This window comes from Ochotona princeps, chromosome 15 (assembly GCF_030435755.1).
Source record: "Ochotona princeps isolate mOchPri1 chromosome 15, mOchPri1.hap1, whole genome shotgun sequence".
Classification (NCBI taxonomy): domain Eukaryota; kingdom Metazoa; phylum Chordata; class Mammalia; order Lagomorpha; family Ochotonidae; genus Ochotona; species Ochotona princeps.
Genome location: NC_080846.1, coordinates 30,194,389 through 30,214,471, shown reverse-complemented (window position 1 = coordinate 30,214,471; position 20,083 = coordinate 30,194,389). Strand labels below are relative to the sequence as shown.

Sequence of the window (20,083 nt, the reverse complement as noted above, 5' to 3'; positions counted from 1 at the left end):
GAGGGAGCCAAATTAAGTACTGACTTCTTGGACCACAGAAGGTAGGTTTTTCTTTTTAATGTGTCTGAAATACTGATTTGTTTAAAGTACCTTTGGAATGAGGACAGGTCTGTGATAGAGGATAATTTATCCTTGGTTATAATCGATACTCCCTTTGCCTTAAAATAGTTCCATTTTAAAAAGAGTATTACAGTGATTATTTCCTGTGAGAGTGATTTAAATTCTCACTGTATTAAGCAGTGGACTGGGCATGGGTTTCAAAGATCAGACTTTTAGGTTTTCGTATCTAGGTGTTTAATACTTTATCTGTGAACAAAAGGATAACCTGTAATAATTTCTCACAAGGTAGACTGTAGAAATTTAGGTTGCTTCTAATTTTTTTGGAAATAGGAAGAATTTATTCAGAACAAGGTTTACCAGAATAAGAAGGTAGGAACTTTCTGGTTATATGATTAGCTACAGGAGTGCAAATATTTAATTTTTGTGGTCTCATTCACTTGTTCTGACTTTCCTTCAGGTTAAAATTTGCCTCGGGCATGTTGTTTAGGAACTAACATGTTATTCTTGCCTTGGGTTGTGAGTTGAACCTTTTTTCCTGCTATTGTGCAGTGATATACAATATAACCAAGGGAAGCTGACTGGACTTTGAAGCTCTACAGAACTCTTGTAGATGGGTTCCTAAGGCCAGAATCAAGATCTGTAATGCAGAACCTTTAGTTGATTTATATTTGGAGTTTAAGTGATTGTTTTATATTGTGTATGTGTTCACTCTGTCTTGCAGGCTTATTTAAAAAGCATGTATTTCTTCAGAAATAACATGGTAGTTTCTAGTCTTTTGGTCCTCCTAGAAATTAACTTCAGATTGTTTGAATACTTTTAATCCATATCCTTCCCCTGTTCATACTACTGACTATAGTGTTGGATGCACTCGAGCCACTACACAATGGTGTTTCCGGTAATACCTTTATAAAATGTGCAGATGTCCTTTATTTTACCTTAGAATTCACGTTGGGATCACTTGCCTTATATCTAGAGAGTGTGCTTATAGATTTATTTATTTTTATTGGGAAGTCAGATTTATAGAGAAGGAGAGACAGAAAGATCTTCTCTGCACTGATTCACCACTCCCCCTAAGGGGCTCCTGTGGCCAGAGCTGAGCTGATCAAAAGCCAGGAGCTTCTTCTGAGTCTCACATGCAGGTGCAGAGTCCCAGGGATTTAGGTCTTCCTCTACTGCTTTCCTAGGCCACAGGCAGGGAGCTGGATGGAGGTGTAGCGGCTGGGACACTAACTGGCCCCCATATGGGATCCTAGCACCTGCAAGACAAAGACTTTAGTCACTAGGCTACCATGCCCCAGCTTCCTTCTTAGTGAATGTTTTGATTGGGTATAGAGTCTTAAGATCCTTAGTTATTTTTGACGATTAATGTCTTTTGGTGTGTTGATGGGAAGAAGACATTTGTCAGTGTTTTGTACTTTTCAGGTTAAACTCTTTTGTGTACCTTTGGGATGACTTTGTATTTGGTTCCATGCCTTTCTATTTATACATTTAAGTGTCATTTTCTTTTTTCTTTTCCTTTCCCTTTCTCCTTCCCTTTTTTAAGCTTTCTTTTGTCTTTTTAAAGCTATCCTGATTGCTGTTTCTGGAGCTACCTGAATCTGGGTTAATGTGTTTCTTTGCTTCACAAAATTCTTAGCTGTGACTTTGTCCAGATAGTCTGTTTTAATCTGTTTTTTCACTTCTGTAACTTGTATGAACTATTTGTTAGAATTTATTGTGTTCCGCATTATTGTCTTACTTATTCATTTGAAAGGCAGAGTTCTAGGGAGAAACATTTTCTATCTGCTGGCTCACTCCCTGAATGAGTGCAGTGGTCAAATGCAGGATCCATGAACTTATCTCTGATGTCCCATGTAGGTGCAGGGGCCCAAGAGTAACTTTTGAAAGAAATTCTTTTAATTCTTTTCCAGATTTTAAGTATGCTCTTAATACCAAAAATATCACCTTAGGATTGCTTCTTGCAGATGTCACATTTTCTTTTTTTCTTTCCTTTCTTTCAAGGATTTATTTTTTGGTTTTACTTGAAAGAGTAAAAAAAGATCTTCCAGCTGCTGGTTCATTTCCCAAATGGCCAGTAGGTCACTAGCATGGTCTGTAACTGGGAGCCAGGAGCTTCTTCTGGGTCTCCTATGTGAGTGCAGGGGTCCAAGGGCCTTGGGCCATCCCAAGCTGCTTTCCTGGGCCAGTGGTAGGGAGTTTGGTTTGAAGTAGAGCAGCTGGGACTAGTGGCACAGGTGGAGTATTAGCCTACTGTTCCTCCATGCCAGGCCCAAATACCATGGTTTTATTTACTATTTTTTAAAAATGTATTTATTGGGCCCAGCGGTGTGGCCTAGCAGCTAAGGTCCTCGCCTTGAACACCCCGGGATCCCATGTGGGTGCCGGTTCTGATCCCAGCAGCTCCACTTCCCATCCAGCTCCCTGCTTGTGGCCTGGGAAAGCAGTCGAGGACAGCCCAAAGTTTGGGACCCTGCACCCATGTGGGGGACCAGGAGGAGGTTCCTGGTTCCCAGCTTCTGATTGCCGTAGCACTGGCTGTTGCAGTCACTTGAGGAATGAGTCACTGGATGGAGGGTCTTCCTCTCTGTCTCTCCTCCTTTGTACATCTCCTCTGTACATCTGACTTTGTAATAAAAAAAATAAATAAATCTTTAAAAAAAAGTATTATAAAATCAGGTTTACAGAGAGGAAGCAATGGCCAGAGCTGAAAACAGGAGCCAGGAGCTTCTTCTGAGTCTCCCATGCAAGTACAGAATCCCAGGGTTTTGGGCCATTCTCTAACTGCTTTCCCAGGCCACAAGCAGGGAACTGGATGGGAAATGGAGCAGTTGAATATGAACTGATGCCCATATGGGATCCTGGTGCATGCAAGGCAAGGACTTAGCCTGTAGGCTACCATGCCGGGCCCAGATACCATGTTTTCACACCAGATGATAGCCTGTTGGTTTATGTCTGCGGTTTGTTTCTAGTGTGTATGATAATTGAGCCTCTGTAGGACTCTGTTGTATTCTTTTATTTGAATCCTATTGCCCTTGAAAAGTATTTGTATGAATTGTTGGAAGTCTAGGTGTCTTTCACATATATTTGGATGCACAGCTACTAGGACACAAGCCTATAGCTTAAGGTTCAGGAACAACTATCAATAATTTTTCTTTACCAGTGTTTATATAATCCTGTGGCTTTAATTGAAGTAGGGATTTTTCATAATTCTTGGCAGTAGTCCCATGTATGATAAATAAAATTCCATTTTTAATGTTAGGAAGTGCAATGAGAAATTAATACAGGTATTAGTGTAAACTTCTATTTCAGTGTGATCTGATTATTTGAGAACCACCTGTCTCAGAAGCTGGATACTTGTTTGCGGTGCACATTTTTGGCCCTATTGTGTTGGACCTTCCTGGTTCAGGATTTGAGAACAGAGTCCAAAGAATTTTTCTTTTTCCTTTTTTTTTTTAAGTCTAGATTTACAAAAAAGTCAAAGTGATACATTCATAGTCCTCACCACCTTTTAGCCAATTTCTCTTGTGGTTGAAATCTTAAACTATTGAAGAATCTGCTTAACTACATTAAAGGGATGGAAGTTTGGTACAGTTGTATCCCATTTCCTAGTACTTGGATTTGAGTTCTGCCTCAGCTCCCGTGTTCATTCTTGTACCCTGAGAAGACAGCAGGGGATGATGGATCAGATGGGCAGTCCCTGATAATCCACTAGTCCTAGGTTGAGTTCTGGGTTCCTCCTGACTTTGGGTTTGTCTGATTCCAGCTGTTGTAGTCCTTTGGAAATTGGTAGATATTGTTTGTTTCTGTCTGTCGTCCTGGCTTTCTGGTTAATAAAAAATCGATAACTACCATCAAAGCTAATTATTCTGTAGAACCACTGACCTTGTATTAGTATAATTAAAAATAGTCCAGTGAAACATAGCTTATGTTTGAGTGCTTATTAAATGCCAGCCACTGGTTAAGACCTTCATAAAAATTTCCTTTTTGGGTCTTAAGTGTAAGCCAGTGAGAACCTTTTTTTTTCTGCTTTTTAGTAGATCGCTGCAAAGCTGGTGTCAGCCACAGTGATTGGACTCTAAATTTAGGCCACCTTTTAAAAGTGTATGCAACCAAGAAGAATCTAATATAACTGAGAGTTAGCATGTTGGAGTCATCATCTGTCTCTTCAATGAAGAAAAGAGGAAAAAGTTTCACTGTAAGAGTTTTAAGTTCTGGGCCCAGCGTGATGGCTCAGTGGATAAATCCTCATATTGCAAGTGCTGGGATCCTTTATGGGCACTGGTTTATGCCCAGGCTGCCCCACTTCCCATCCAGCTCTCTGCACCCTTGTGGGAAACCTGGAAGGAAGAAGGTCCTGGCTCCTGACTTCAGATCTGCTCAGCTCCAGCCATTGATGCCACTTGGGGAGTGAACCAGCAGATGGATGTTTCTCCTTAAATCTCATCTGCCTTTCCAATAAAAATAAATGAATTTTGAGATTCATTTATTTTACTTGAAAGTCAATTACAATGAAAATGAAGGGAGGAAAATGAGAGAGGTCTTGCATCTGCTGACTAACTACCCAAATGGCTGCAAGGGCCAGAGCTAGGCAGGTCCAAAGGTACGACCCAGGAGCTGCTTCTAGGTCTCCCATTTGGCTACAGTGACCCAAGGATTTCGGCCATCCTTTGCTGCTTTTTCTAAGCATATTAACAGGGCGCTGGATCCAAAGTGGAGTAACTAGGACTCAAACCCAAATAAGATACTGGAACCTCCACTATAGTATTAGAGTGCTATACCACTGCATTGGTCCCAGGATTTCTTTCAAAGTTTGACTATTGATGTTTAAAAGATGCTACTTATTTAATTTAACCCAACAGATTTCAAAATGTTATTTTGTTCTTGCATGTTGAAAGACTAAATAATGCAGAGTGAAAAATAAGTTTTTCATCCCCTCTAAAACAATTTGAGAGAGACATAGCTCCTTTTTTGTTCACTTTAATTACCAACCTGGGATCATAACAAGGAGCCAACAGCTTAATCCAGATCTCTACAAGGGTGGCTGGTATCCACCTTCGGTGTCACCTACTTCCTCCCAGGGTGTACATTAAAAGAAAGCTTAGGCATGGAGCTAGGGCTTAAACCTAGGTGCCGTGATAGGTGATGTGATAATCAGTGTTGTAATTGCTAGCCAAATGCATGCCCCAGGAAGGTTTTCATTATAAAGTGTGCTCATCATCCACCAGCATGAGATGAAACTGGGAGCGGGCCAGGCCAGGCTAGAGCACCCACCGACAAATGCCAAGGTGAGATGGGCCATGCCAGACTGGGGTGCAGCACCCACCAGCTTGGTGTGGGGTGGTGAACCCAGTAGGGAAGCTCTGGGAACTCTCCTGCTGGTGAGCGTGAGAGCTGGAACTAGGGGCAGACCAGTCTGGGCAGGGCTACAACGCCTTTTGGCCTACATGTGAACTGGATTTGGGGGAGAGCTAGGCTGGGCTAACTGACTGTATTCACTGGTGCTGGCGTGAGCCAGAATAAGGGAAGGCTGGTTGGGCTTTGCTGCAGTATCAGCTGGCAAGTGCTGGAATGGGGCAGGCTGTGTCTACTAGACTGCAGAACCACCTGGAGAGTGCAAGGTACACGACTGGGAGTGGGCCCAGTTGGGAAACTGTGGGCACCCCTCTGATGGGGCTGAAACTCCCACTGGCAAGCATGAGAACCAGGACTGGGGGTGGGCCTGGCTAGACAGGCAGTGGCACCTGCTGGCATGAGTGTGGGCTGGAGTGTGAGTTGGTTGGGATGAGCTAGGCTTCAAGGCCCAATTATGCCTATGAAATCTGAATGGGAAGTGGGACAGACCAGACCAGCCCACTGTACACATTGGCAGACAAAGAAACCAGGGCTGGGGGCCAGCCCAGTGGGGGCTGTTGGGAGTTGCTTTAACCAGGATGCAGCTTCCATTGGTGTACTTGGGAGCTGATTGTGTGGAGGGTGATGTTGGGCTGGGCCACAGTTGAGAGATGGGGCTAGAAATGGATATGACTTAATAGCAGTTGCAGTTGCCAGTGTGGAAATAGGCTGATGTGGGTGATGGTACAAACTGAACCCTGTGCAGGTGGGCAAACACGTGGGAAATAGGTCTGAGATCACCTCAGATGAAATTTCTTTGAGGGGTCCCTCCAGCTGGGTCGCTGTAATAACTCCGACTGTGGGGAGAGTAGGACCTGTGGTATGGCAATGGAGTGCATCTGTTAGAGCTGGACCTCCTTGGTGGCTTTGACAGAGCAGCAGTGGATGGCGTGCCTGGAGGCACATGGAGAGTGGGTCACACCTTGGAGCCTGCAGAGGACACCTGGTATCATAGCAGAGGAAGCAGGGCAGAACAAATTGATCATCTACCCCAGTGAAGCATGACAGCAAATGTAGACTGTGTCTAGCAACAGACTTTGAAAATATATCCTCATCCTTGCATCTGGAAGATCGACGGCCTTTCAGAACTATCACAACCACTTCAGCAGAACTCTTGAGGCATGCCCCACTTTCCGGATGATATCAGGAGGCTGGGAGTGGCCTCTCCCCTTGTCTCTGCCTTTCACCCGGATACAGGAAGAAGGGAAAAAAATGTGGATGCAAAGGTCTCACCTATTTTCCCTGATTCAGGACTCTTCCCACTCTAATCAATTATGTGAACATTATCAAAAATAAATTTCAAAAAATGTGCTCATGCATTTTTTTGTTTCATATATTCAAACCTGAGTTTTACATTGATGTTCTTTCTACATCAATGCAGATCTACACTTTTGACATTAAAATATTCTGTGTGATTGTTTAGTGTTAGCACTAGGCTTATAGCAGTGCAGTCAGTGATTAGCAAAAGCATCTTAATGTGTGATCCATTGGGAGAGAGACCTTAGAGGTCAAACTAATTCAGAATCACAATCTTGAAAGATTTTGTGATGGGAAGGAGTAGAGCTTCAGACTCCATGATGACAGAGCAGGCTAAGCCAACTGCAATGCTGGCCGTCCACCATGAGTGCTGATCAGAGTCTCGGCTCTGCATTCCACATCCAGAAAGGTTTCCTGCTACTGCGCCTAGTAAAGCAACGGAAGTTGGCCTACGTGCTTGTGCCCCTGCCCTTGTTTCACAGATCCAGATGAAACTCCTGACTTCCAGCTGATCTGGCCCTTGCTGCTGTGGCCATTTGGAAAGGGAACTGGCATTTGAAGCTCCCTCAGTTTCTCCTGCCTCTTTGTCTAACTTTTTTTAAGATTGAAAAAAGTGTTACTGTTCTATAGAAGAATGTGCAAATTAGAAAAGAATGTACCTGAAGAAGTAAAACTTGGAGCTGAGAGCCAAATAATATACAGGGACATCTTCCAGATTTTGTCACTATCTTGTAGGTTATTGGATGGGGAAAGGGCCTTAGTTTTTGTTTTTGTTTTGTTTTTTGTTTTTCCCCTGGTGTGGCACATGGTCCTAAGTCTAGAGAAAGACATTTAAAGCTTTTGATAGTCCCTTGCCGAAATTACTCTGTAAAAGGCATTGATTTATAGAACACTGCGTAAATTTCACAATATTTTTCCTGCATTATAAAAATCCTTGGGGTTGAATGTGGTGGCATAGCAGTAGTGGATTAAGCTGGCACTGCAGTGCTAGCATCCCATGTGGGTGCTGGTTCAAGTCCTGTCTGCCACACTTGCACTTCCCAGTCTAGCTCCCTGATGATGCTCGTGAAAAAGAAATAGAGGGTGGCTCAAGTGGTTAGATCCCTTTGACAGTTGTAGGAGACCCCCAAGAGTTTCTTAGCTCCTGGCTTCTGTCTGGCCCTATATACCTGGCTGTTGCTGCTCTTTGGGGAGTGAACCAGTTGATAAAATATTTCTGTCTGTCACTCTACCTTTAAGGTAAATACAATAAATCTTTTTTAAGAAGTCCTTGATTTTTCAGACATTCTTGAGTTTCATTCAAATGTATTAAGATTCAGTTTTTAAAATTATTATAATTGTTTGCTAAATATTTTGTAAGTATATAATTACCCAGCATTGCTAGAGAAGTTAAATTAGTGTAAAAGTTTTCCATAGATATTGACTGCTTGTGAAAACAGCATCTTTTCTGTTGGCTCTGTTAAATAATAAACATGGTTTGAGAATAATCATTTGATTGAATTTTTGTTTAAATACCAAGTTTTTCTTTAGTTTATTTGAAAGGTGAAGTTAGAGCAAGCTCTTCAGTCCACTGGTTCACTCACCAGGTGGCCACAGCAGCTTGGGACTGGGCCAGTCCAAAGCACAGATTTGGCATTCTTTCTCAATCTCCTGCATGGGTCAGGGGCCCAAGCACTTTGGTTGTCATCATCTGCTTTCCCAATTATATTAGCTAAATTAGAAGTGGAATAGCTGGGACCCAAACGAGGTGATGTCGTAAATAGGGGCTTAACTCCAATGACCCCACACTGGCCCCAGGATTTTAGTTTTATAAGGTGAAAAGTTAATATTAACACGGACTTTTTTTTACATTTAGTTCAGATTTTTTAAGTAGTCTTGGATTATTTAAGTCATTTCAATAAACAGGTTTTGCTTTGTTCTATCTTAATCTGAAAGGCAGTTTAGGGTCTCATTCACTATGTCACCCCCCAAAATCACTGAAGGCTGGGATGGGCCGAAAATAATACAGTTGAAAATAAAGTGGATATATTGAAGGCAGGAGTCAGGAATTCATTCCAGAGTTTCCCATGTGGATGGCTGAGGCCCAACCACCTGGGCTACCTGAACTTCATAGCTTGCCCCAGGTTTTGGTTTTTCTGTGGGAGGGAACTTTGGGCATGTTATGATAAGTCCCAATAATTCATTCAGGTCTGCTAATTACGGAGCTTACAGTGTGTGTATCTGCATACTTTGGGAGGCTGAAAGATAGTTGGTTATCAGTGATGTTACAAGAGGTATGTTTGAAGACTCAGGTTTTATCTGGTATAGGTTAACATCCAGGATTTTCTGGAACTCATGAAATAGTTTATAAATGCAATAATTAGTTTTTTTAAGCTCTCCAATGACATGAGTAACAAATTTTTTTTAAATTGAGTTTGCTGAAAATAATACAGTTGAAAATAAAGTGGATGTGTTATGAGTGCTGATTGGGCTTAAACATTGAAGCAAATCTTGACCATTATTTCTAAGTGGATAAATAAATATGCTTGTGTTTTGATCCTTTTCTATGATTTATAGAAAATTTCAGACCTTTTCTGTTGATGCCATTGTAATGATACATACACTGTAGTTTCTGAGAGCCTGTTGGTAACTTGGTTTTTTGAAAACTTGCCTCAAGAATTATTTTTGGTGACTGATAAGAAAATAAAATTATTTTTTAAAGGTATTTGAGTGTTCCATGATTTTTTTAACACTGATGCTATTTTAAAAGAAATGTACATTTGTTGATTTATTTCAGTCTAATGTGTTTCAACTGGTTTTAAGCAAGTTATGTATTTTTTTTAACGTTAATATTTTTCTCCTTAGATATTTGGAATTCTTGCAACATGGCGGATATTGACAAGTAAGTGGCAGATAATTAGTTCCTTTTCAGACATTTTATGTCACTTCGTACTATGTATTGTTAACAGCAGTGCAAATTATGTGTTATTAAGATGTATGGCAATACCTCATGCTGAGTACTAGTATCCAAGATAAGCTGCAGTACAGATAATGATAGTCACATAATGAATAAAACATTTGTCAGTGTTTATTAGAAAAGTGCTGAGCAGCGTGGTAACAGATCACAAATGTATGGAATTCAGTTTTGGCCACGTTGTATCTCCCAGAGATCTTTTTATTACATTAAAATATATACGTGTCAGATGTGTGTATTTATGTAGAGTTTAGATAAGACATGTAAGTTAAAATGCATTGTTAGAGTCCCCATGTGCCCTTTCTTGGCTGACTTGTTCACCTTTCTTCAGAGATGTGAGAACTATCCTGACTGTTGTCTAATTCATTTCTTTTAAGTTTTACTGCCTGTAAGTTCTTAGCCATTGTTGCTGAATAAGAGTATTATCACTGCTGGTTGAAAGCTCCAAGATAGGACAATATAAAGCAAAAGGTATTTGGATCAGGCTTCAACTCTCCTGAGGTTTTACAAGAATCTGTTGCAGAGACGTCATTGGACAAGGGTCTGGGACAGAAAGATTTAATCTAGTTGGCATGCAGTAGAGTCCTGGGTGCTGGGGTTGAATTGCGTGATATTTGTTGCCTGTGATCTTGAAGTAGCCTACTGACGTAGAAATCAACAGGTGGCTACAACAAAGCACTTTGGGGTTACTTGGACCAATAATGGTTCTCCTCTATTGTAGGTATTAGGGAATGAAGGAGGGATGGCAGAGACCTTTAGCACAAGGTCAGCACATAGAAAAAGGTATAAAATTGTAGGCCAGTCTTTAATTGAAAATAGTTTCCTGTCTGAGTTTCACTGCTCTAATCTGAATATTGCAAGACTCATTGTGATCTATTTTACTGCCTTCCTGATGTTTCTTCTCTTTGGTTTGCTGTGTGCTTTATCCCATAGTGTTTTTGCTTTTGAAGAGTACAAGGGAAGTAAATTATTTGATACATTATGTGACTGAAAGTGATTATTCTACCCTTAGTTTGACTATAAAATTCTTTCAGTATTTTGAAGGCATTGCTCTGTTTTCATCTTTTCAGTGGTGCTGTGTTGGGAGTTCAAAGTAATCACTCTTGTTAATTTTTATTTGATACTTTTTTATATATGTGTTTCTGTACGCTTCTCTGGCTTTAGAAGTGTGAAATTTTTTTCATCTATGTTGAAAGTGAGATCCTCTTCCATTTACTTGTAAATGCCCACAAGAGTTGCTGCTAGGCCAGGTGGAGACCTGGAGCTGGCAACTCCATCAGAAGTCTCCGTGTGGGTTCAGGACCTCAACACTGGAGCTGTCATCTGCCTCCCAGGATGCTTTAATGTAAGCAAAGGAGAACTATCCCTCATGGAATATGGGTGCCCCAAGTGGCAGCTTAACATGCTACATCCACCTCATTTAGGGAACATTTGCGACTTTGCCAATTTCCTTGTTTGTTTTTTTCTCTGAAGCTTTAATGAAATGCCATTCATTGGATTGGTCTTCGTTTGTCTTATTTTTCATCTTTGCTTGCCTCTGTGCTATTCATATTTGAACAGATCTGAAGAAGCTTTTTTGACTCTTACGTTGAGTTTTTAATTCTGTTTGAGTTTTTAAGAGCTCTCTTCTTTTCAATTGCTGTTTTTATAATACCTGTTCCTACTTTGTTGACTCTTGTCTTTTCTATGGATGTTCTTCACTGGGATAGTCTATTTGCTCTTACATTTTCTTTCCCCACTTGTTTTTAGTTAGGCTGATGAGATTTTCCTCAAGTTGTCTGGGTTGTCTAGGATGAATGTTGAAGCTGTTGAGGGTTAAATTTTCAGTGTTTGAAAGGATTGTCATTTTGAGATTTTACTGTCAGCAGAATGAGCATTTGTCATTAGGAGCCCTAATGTCAGTGGACCTCCTTTTTTTTTTTTTCTGGGCAACTGAACAGTGTCTAAGTCAAGATTTGGCTTCAGAATCTAGCCATATCTGAACCCCAGGGTCGTTTATTGCCTTATTTCAGGAGGAGGAGAAGATGCAAGGCAGGCTGCTGCTTACCAATTTTCAGTCTTGTTCCAGCCAGCTTCACTGGCCAGTCCTCCTGTCTTGTTTCAGAAGTGGAATTGATGCAATGAATTATTGCCAATTTTGATTTCTCAAAGATTTACTATTTTCATTGGAAAGGCAGATTTAGATTTACAGAGAGGAGAGACAGATCTTCCATCTGCTCCTTTACTCCCCAGTGGGCTCAGTTATCAGAGCTGAGTCCATCTGAAGCCAGGAACCAGAAGCTTGTTCCAGGCCTCCCACATGGGTGCAGATTCCAAGGCTTTCAGCTGTTCTGCCGTTCTTCCCAGGCCACAATCTGGGAGCTGGATGGGAAGTGGGCCACCGGGACCCGAAATGGCACCCATATGGGGATCCTGGCACTTGAAAGGCGAGGACTTTAGCCGCTAGGCTACTGCACCAGGCCTGGGGTTTTTGTTTTTTGTTTTTCATAGACCATTTATACTAGTCCTGAGCTTTCCCCACTGCCGCCTTAAACTTCAAATGTCAGTGAAGTTGAGTATAGCTTGCCTGCTGGCCCAGTTTGAAAAGTTTTGCTAATGTGTGTATGTGTTTGCCTCTGTGTTTAATTTCTTTATTGCAGTTTTAGTGGAGATTCTGGAAAGGTTTACATCAGATGAGCTGGTGCACTCTTCAATCTTAACTTTGGGACCTTCATTTTACTTCTAAAAAAGTGAAATTGGTTATAACTGCTTGAGTTCGTCCTTATTTAATTTTTACTGCATGTTAGCCTTGTGAGATGGAATAAAATTAGGATCTTTAAAATAGGAGTAGCAAACTTTCTGAATGGCTTCATAGAAAATATCTTTGGCATTTTGGATAAATTAATGTGTTTGTGTCCAATAAAATTTTGTGTGTAGAAATAGAAGTAGGGCAGATTTGTCTACATTGACATTATTTGTGGATACTTCATTTAATGTCTTGTTAGATGTAGCTGTTGGTTAGATGGTTGAAGACGCTGGAAGAACTGCTCTATCTTAAGGCAATGGCCTTTAACACCGATTCTGTATTAAATCTGTAACTCAAATTTTGGATTATAACATCACAAGAGATTTTATGAAGCACCTTTATAAAATAAGTATCCTTAGCCCTCCTTTTTTTTTTTAAAGATTTATTTATTTTTTTACTGGAAAGTCAGATATACACAGAGGAGGAGGAAAGATGGAGAGGAAGATCTTTCGTCCATTGATTCACTCCCCAAGTGGCCACAACGACTGGAGCTGAGCTGATCTGAAGCCAGGAGCCCAGAGCCTCCTCTAGGTCTCTCACGCGGGTGCAGGGTCCCAAAGGTTTGGGCTGTCTTTGACCTCTTTCCCAGGCCACAAGCAGGGAGCTGGATGGGAAGTGGGGCCGCTGGGATTAGAACCAGTGCCCATATGCAATCCCAGTGCATTCAAGGCGAGTACTTTAACCCCTGGGCCACCGCACCAGGCCCCCTTATCCCTCCTTTTAATGTTGGGTTTAATAATCATGTTTAAGTAGAAATTTATTCATTATGATGAAATAGAATGCCATCCTAGGAAAAGGTAGGCTAAGAGATCTACTCCTTAAGTGTTACTCTCCCCCATCTCTACTATGAAGAAAGTCCAGAGAAAGTGTATACAGGCAGGTGTGGTTGGTCCACAATCCTCAGGATTCGGTATCCAAACTCTTGTCCTTAACTGGTGGCTTCCATCTCCTCAGATGCCCCCTGAAAACCCATATTGTAGATGGGAGGATGTGCGGGAAGAAGATCTTAAAGGCTTCCTAACAATGTAATATTCTTACAGGAATACTTCAATGTTTTATACCTCCATTTCTAAAGAATTTTACTGCTGAAACATAGTCCTAATCACATGTAGCTAAAAGGGAGACTAGGAAATGTGGAGTTAGCTTTGTGGGTTGCTGTTCTGTGTAGAATGTGGATGACTTTACCAAGAATAGTGAGATCAGTGAGTATTACATACTTCTTGGTATGTTCTCCACATACCTACCAAATCAAATCATCTATATTTCAGCAGATATTCTAAAATGAAAGTTTAAGTACTTGCAGATTGTACTTGTTTACATATGAAGTTAGTGCTTTTAATTTTCTGTGTCACAGGTTTGAAATAAGCATTTTGATTTATGAAATGAATTTAAGTTTTTCTATACTTTTTTTTTTTGGTAATTGGTACAATTGAACCATGGTGTGATACTATGATATTGTAGCAAAGAACAGTCTGAACTTGATCAAGATTTGGATGATGTTGAAGAAGTAGAAGAAGAAGAAACTGGTGAAGAAACAAAAATCAAAGGTATTATTTTAAATTACTTCAGGTGCCAGTAATTGGCACGTGGCTTTCAGAAGAAAGTATTAAGTCCCATTTCCCTTTCTGGGCCTCTGTCCATTGTCCACCTGTCCTACAGTTCAGTAAGGGTGAGTGTTTTGGGATGGGTATAGTAAGGGAAAAGTCTATGGAGATAGTAATTCATCAGACATCACTATTCACTCACAACTTTGGCTGGAGTGACATGGTAAGCTGCCTGAGTTTTTATCCAAATTAGAAACTTTAACAAGTAGTCCCGGTGGTGATTCTTAGTGGTTCTTCTAAACAATGATTAATGTTTAATATCTAGGAAATAATGGAGGATCTATATTGTCTTTGAAAATCCATTCTTCCAACAAACAACAAAAATGAAAAGAGTAAAGTGTAGGCAAAAATCACTCAGAATTTTTCTTAGCAGCAGGTAATGTTTAAAAGGGTAATGGTGAAGAGTTGTGTTATTTCAGGGTTTTACCCTGGATACCTAGGGTGAGAACACTGAGTTCTAGGTGACTTGAGTTATTTTGAAGCCACATGGGGGTCAATTACAGAAAAACTTCTGAACTTACATCTTTCATCGCACAGCGTTTTCTTACCAGGTACAGGACTGTGTCTTCTGTGATCAATATCTGTGTTTCTAAATGCATGTTGATTATCACAGCTGTGTATCATCCACTATTTGATTTAATATCAGAAATAAATTGACTTCCAAGAATCCAGTTGGGAAGATTAATGGCAATTATAATATCTGAATTGGTGAAGAAGGGAAAGATAGCATAATTAGTTTTGGATAAATCTGGTTTTTAAGTGGATTGACTATAAGTTTTCAAAGCTATTAGTAGCCAAATCTTATTTGGCTTCAGTTATAACCTTTGTCTCAAGTATTAACTTTGTCCATGTATACACAAGCATATTGAACAGGTAATGAATATAAGCATTCTGATCACTTATTTCATCTTTCTCCCAGGCTTAAAATAGTCACTATCTTTGCAGTTCTGTGTTGCTTGCCATCTAAGTAATTTCAAGAGTTACAGCTAGGCATCTGGATGAAGCTTTGAGCTTCCCAAACTGCAAGGTGGGTGAGACATGAAGGAACTAGGAAGAGAGAGGATACTGCCAGTAGTAGCAATGCCTTGAGAAATATGATGCATTAGAAATCATTAGAATCTCAACATGTCCTGGTCATTGGGTTTTCTAAGAGTGTATTTTTCTTTAGCTTGCTTTGTTCATCTCTGCTCACCAGTTTTTGGGTGAGTCACAAAAATTTCATGATTGGATTGTCCTATTTATGAAGCATAATATATTTTCATAAAATCCTTCTTTCGATACCCCCCTTTTTTTTTAAAGCGCGTCAACTGACTGTTCAGATGATGCAAAATCCTCAGATTCTTGCAGCCCTTCAAGAAAGACTTGATGGTCTGGTAGAAACACCAACAGGATACATTGAAAGGTACACGTTCTTTTCTGTAGCTGTTTCCTTATTTATCTTTCTGTGAATCAACATTACTAGTTGTGTCTGTTTTTAAGGCCACGTAGGGTAATGTATGTAATAGTGGAAGCCTTAATGTCTGTTAGTATGCAGGATAGTGAGGATTCTTGACAGTTTGAATATTTGATCAGTGCTACCTGTCTAGAATTGATCTTTTGAAGTTTATTTTAAGTCCACAGAAAATAGATCTTAAACATTGCTGTGATAGTTTTGGGTTTATTAGAAATATACAGGATTAGAAATACAGATATGACGTAAATCAGTAACAATAGTCTGTGTATATTAGATGATTTTAAGTCCATTCAGACTGCTATCTTTGTGTGTCTAGTTAGTTTCTAAATGTTGGCAAGATCTCTGTGGTGTATGTCAACTATTATCTTTTTCTTTAATGGACTCCTGTCTCTATCAACACAGATTTTATTGAGGTGGACAGACTTGCACATGTCCTTTAAGAACTAGAAATTTCTTTGGGATATGTATTCTGTCTGTGTTGGGAATACTAGTAAGTAGCATATGCAAGGTTGAAGTACTTCTGGCATTATTTTTGGCAGTTCTGTATCTAGCACATAAATGTTGCTTTACCTTTGTGTTTCTGCCGAAAATTGCATCCAACTTTGTGGGATTTTTTTTAGGTATATACTTTTCATTTTTCACTTCAAGATTACTTTCTTTACTTGTGTGTAAGAGTGACAGAAAAGGAGGGGAGGGAGAGATCATCCTTCTCTGTGCTGGTTCACAGCAGCGGATGCCAGGAGCTAGGAAGTCCTTCTGTGCCTGCCATCTGTGCAAGGGACCCAGGTACCTAGGACCATGTGCTGCTTTCCCAGACATTAGTGGGGACACGGGCTGTAAATGGAGTAGTTGGGACTCGACTGGCAGCAAAGTATGGAATGTTGGTGTTATAACAATGACTTAATTCACCATACCACAATGCTGGCCTTTGTTTTTAAACCAAGGTAAGAGATGTTGGCTCATTTTGTTTCATTTATATTTTCTGATATCTAATGAATTTTTTAAAATATTATTCTGATTGGAAAGGCAAATTTACAGAAAGAAGAGGGATACAGAGAGAAAGATCTTCAGCCCACTGATTCTCTCTCCACATTGCTACAGTGGCCAGAGCTGAGCCAATCTGAAGCCAGGAACCAGGAGCTTCTTCATGGCCTCCTATGCGGGTGTGGGGTCCCAAGGCTTTAGGCTGTCCTAGACTGCTTTCCCAGGCTACAAACAGGGAGCTGGATGGGAAGTAGGGTAACCGGGACTGGAATTGGCACCCATATGAGATCGCGGTGCTTGCAAGGTGAGGGTTTGGCATTGAGCCATCTCAGAGCCCTCTAGTATTAGAGTTCCTCATAAACCTTGTGAGCCTGTTAGGATACTGCTATTTATCTTTTTTATTTTCTATTAGAGTTACTGTTTTTCATATTTGCAGGAGTCTTTAATGTAGGATTTGTTTTATCAGTTGAAAGGCAGAATTACCACTCCCTAAATAGTTGTAACAGGTACAGATGGAAAAATGGCCCAGGCCAGAGCCAGGAACTTTGTCTTGGACCCAAGCAGGCAAACCATCTTTCCTCTTTCCCAGGGGTATTATCGGGAAGCTAGATTATAAGTGAAGTAGTGGGACTTCCAGTTTTACAGGCAGTGAATGTAACTTTGTATTTTAAATGTTTCCTTGCCAGTTTTAGATTTCGTAAACATTGTGTCATTTCTATGAGATTATAGGGCCCTTACATAAGATAAATTTTTAATTTTTATGTTAGAAAAATATTTTGCCCTGTGACTTGTGCTTTTGAAATTCTAAGGTCCTTCCTAGTTCTCACTACATTTCTTATTGATTAGTTTTACCTTGACATTTAGATCTTTAATCTCTAGAAACTACCTTTATATTTTGTTGCAGAAAAGCATCCATTTCTTGCACCTTTGCTTTTTCATGAGCTAGTTTTTGTTTTAGCTAAATCTGCTCTTCCCCCTTGCAGCACTTAATTTTATGTCTAGTTCCTACAAACTCTTGTGTATGTCTTTGAACAGCACTCTTCTGTTTCACTTTCTTTTGTCTTGTTCTTTTGTCATCATCACAAGTAATGTAACTCCATGATGTGTCTCAGTATCTGGCAGGGTAGACTGCTTCCTTTCACGTATGTCCCCGACTCCCAATATAATCTTAAAGCTGATGAATGGATTTTCATCCCATCTGACAGTTAAACTTCTTAGAGTAACCAATTTATTTAGTTAACCTCACAATTTGTTAGAAATTACATTGAATTTAGTGATGAAAATTGTATCTTATATTGTCATCTATATATGTGCATTTGTTCAGATCACATGGGTGTCAGTTAAATTCATGTCTATTTTAGTTGTGTTGCACATATGGTCTTTTTAATTGCATTACTTGATTGACTTTCTGACTTAGAGTGCTGTTGATTGTTAAAAATTGATCTTATATCTAGGAACTTGGTAATTTCAGTTATTAATTGGTTTTGTCCCTTTCTCTGCCAAACAGAAAATCTTAACTGCAAATAATGGCAGTTTCAGCTCAGCTCTTTCATATTAAGTTTTTTTTCTTTGTAACACTGGTCTGGACTTGAAATGCTAGTATTAAACATTAGAATTAGTATTGAAAATAGTCATCTTTGCCTTAATGTCTTAATTGAGTTTAGTGCCTTTTTTTTTTTAATTCCGCTTTCTGTGTGCAAATGATCTTTTGAACTTTTTTCTTGGGTCTGCTAGGTAAATACTAAATACATGTTTTGGAAATACACTAGGCTTTGCAGTCCTGGAATAAACTTAATACAATGTTACTGTACATTGTTAATTAATATGATGGACTTGCCTGTGACATGCATGTATGTATATGTGAGTATTAAAAATAAAACTTGGTACATAATTTGTAGTCTGTTTTAGCTGTTTGGTGATGAATGAGGTGGCTTGTAACTTTTCCCAGGTTTTGCTTTATCAGTTTGTATAAGACAGAAATCAGTTTCCTCAATGGTTGAGTAGAACTGCCAAAAATTTACTTGGGTTTAAGTGTCCTATTTTCTACTTAGCTTTTTTATTTTAAGCAGTTTTGTCAGTTGTGTTCGATCTTACTGATGTTTCTCTTGTTTTAGATTTCCTTTTCCGTTTTGTTTTTGGTTGTCAATGTTTCCTCTTACTAACTTCTGGCTTTCATATCATTTTTGTATTTCTTAGGTTTCTAATATACCTCTTTCCTATTTGTTTTAATTACATGCTTAATTCAGGTGATTTGTTTTTTTTTTCTTTTGAGCCTTGTGGCTTTAGTTCCACCCCTCTTGTGCCCCTTCTTCCCCTCCCCCCAATGAATCTTGGGTGTAAAAATATATGCTGAAATCAACAACTCGTAACAAAGTGTTTTGTCTTCCTGTCTAGGTTTTTGGTAAGGATATGTTAAACGTTTTTACTAAATTACCTTTCTTCCTGTAATTTTATCAGTTGTGAAGTGGATTCTTTTGAAGCTATATGGTTGGGTAGGTGTTTTGTACAGCGCCCTCCGTTTTCTTTTTGCTATAAATACTGGTTTTCTGATAAGATCTACTCAGCTTTTTTATGTTGTTGTTTAAGCTGACATGCATTTTTCCTTTTTTTATATTTTCCTGCAATGAAGATGATTGCTTCTTTATTAGTAAGTTCAGCTGTAGATTTCTTGGAGTTAGATTGATTTTGGACATAACCCACATGGTTTTTTCCCTTTTTTGAGTTTGTCGTACTTTGCTTCTTTTTCCTTTTATAAGTCAGATTATCATCCTTTTTAGAAGTTAATGCATTCTATTTTTATTAACTCAATATCCTCTAACTTTACTCACCTCATTGATATTTATTAAATTTCCTAATGTCTGTGTTTTAAGATATACTTTATCTGTTCTTCTGTTTTTTTTCTTCAAGGCAACAGTGATATTTATGAAGTTATTTGACCACCCATTCCTTGTATGAATCCACTGTGTGTTTCTTTTTAAACCTACGACAGACCTCTTGGATCCTGATAATCATGATAACATTTTTATCTTGTGCTTATGCCTGAATAACAATTTCATAAAATTATAAATTTGTTAAAATATTTAAAAAATTATGATTCATTTTCTTTACAGTGTTTCTTTTGAAGTCTGTTTTTAGTCTGATTCCTTTTTTCCTTTTAGGTTATTTGCTGTTTTTACTGAATGCCTTTAGTTCATGATCTCACCAGCATGTCATGGGTAGAGAAGGATTTTCATAGTATTTTATGGAAAATTTAACGTTCTCATGTCTTAAGATATCCACCCACCCACCCCATTCGTGACTCAGCTTTTGGTATTTTTGTCATCAGTTTCTAACAGCTTTTCTGTCTTTCATGCTACCTTCTGAGAGAGCTTTTCATTTTCAGTCTCATTTTTTTTCTTCCTTTCCATCCTGTTTATTCTTAATGTTCTTAGTCAAGCAATACTTTAGATTACAACAAATCAGTACTTTCATAGAAATTGTACCCCTCAAGTGTCAAGTTATTTTGACCTTTGAGTCTCAGAAACAATGAACACTTTGACGTACTCTGTTAATGAGAATTGTGGGAGCAGTGAAGGTCAGAATACAGTCTGTGACGT

The 20,083-nt window shown here is 39.3% G+C and overlaps 1 protein-coding gene across 2 annotated transcripts in view; it reads left to right on the top strand.

The window, feature by feature from the left end:
- NAP1L1 (nucleosome assembly protein 1 like 1) overlaps positions 1 to 20,083 on the top strand; it is a 35,221-nt gene that overhangs the window by 3,969 nt on the left and 11,169 nt on the right. The window contains exons 2-4 of one of the 2 annotated variants that reach the window (XM_004583049.3): positions 9,553 to 9,589; positions 13,908 to 13,993; positions 15,350 to 15,452. In XM_004583049.3, the coding sequence (XP_004583106.1) occupies positions 9,573 to 9,589; positions 13,908 to 13,993; positions 15,350 to 15,452 (206 nt within the window). In that variant the 5' untranslated portion in view covers positions 9,553 to 9,572. Of the gene's footprint in view, positions 1 to 9,552; positions 9,590 to 13,907; positions 13,994 to 15,349; positions 15,453 to 20,083 lie in introns of those variants that run through there. The other variant, XM_004583050.4, reaches the window with a different exon arrangement.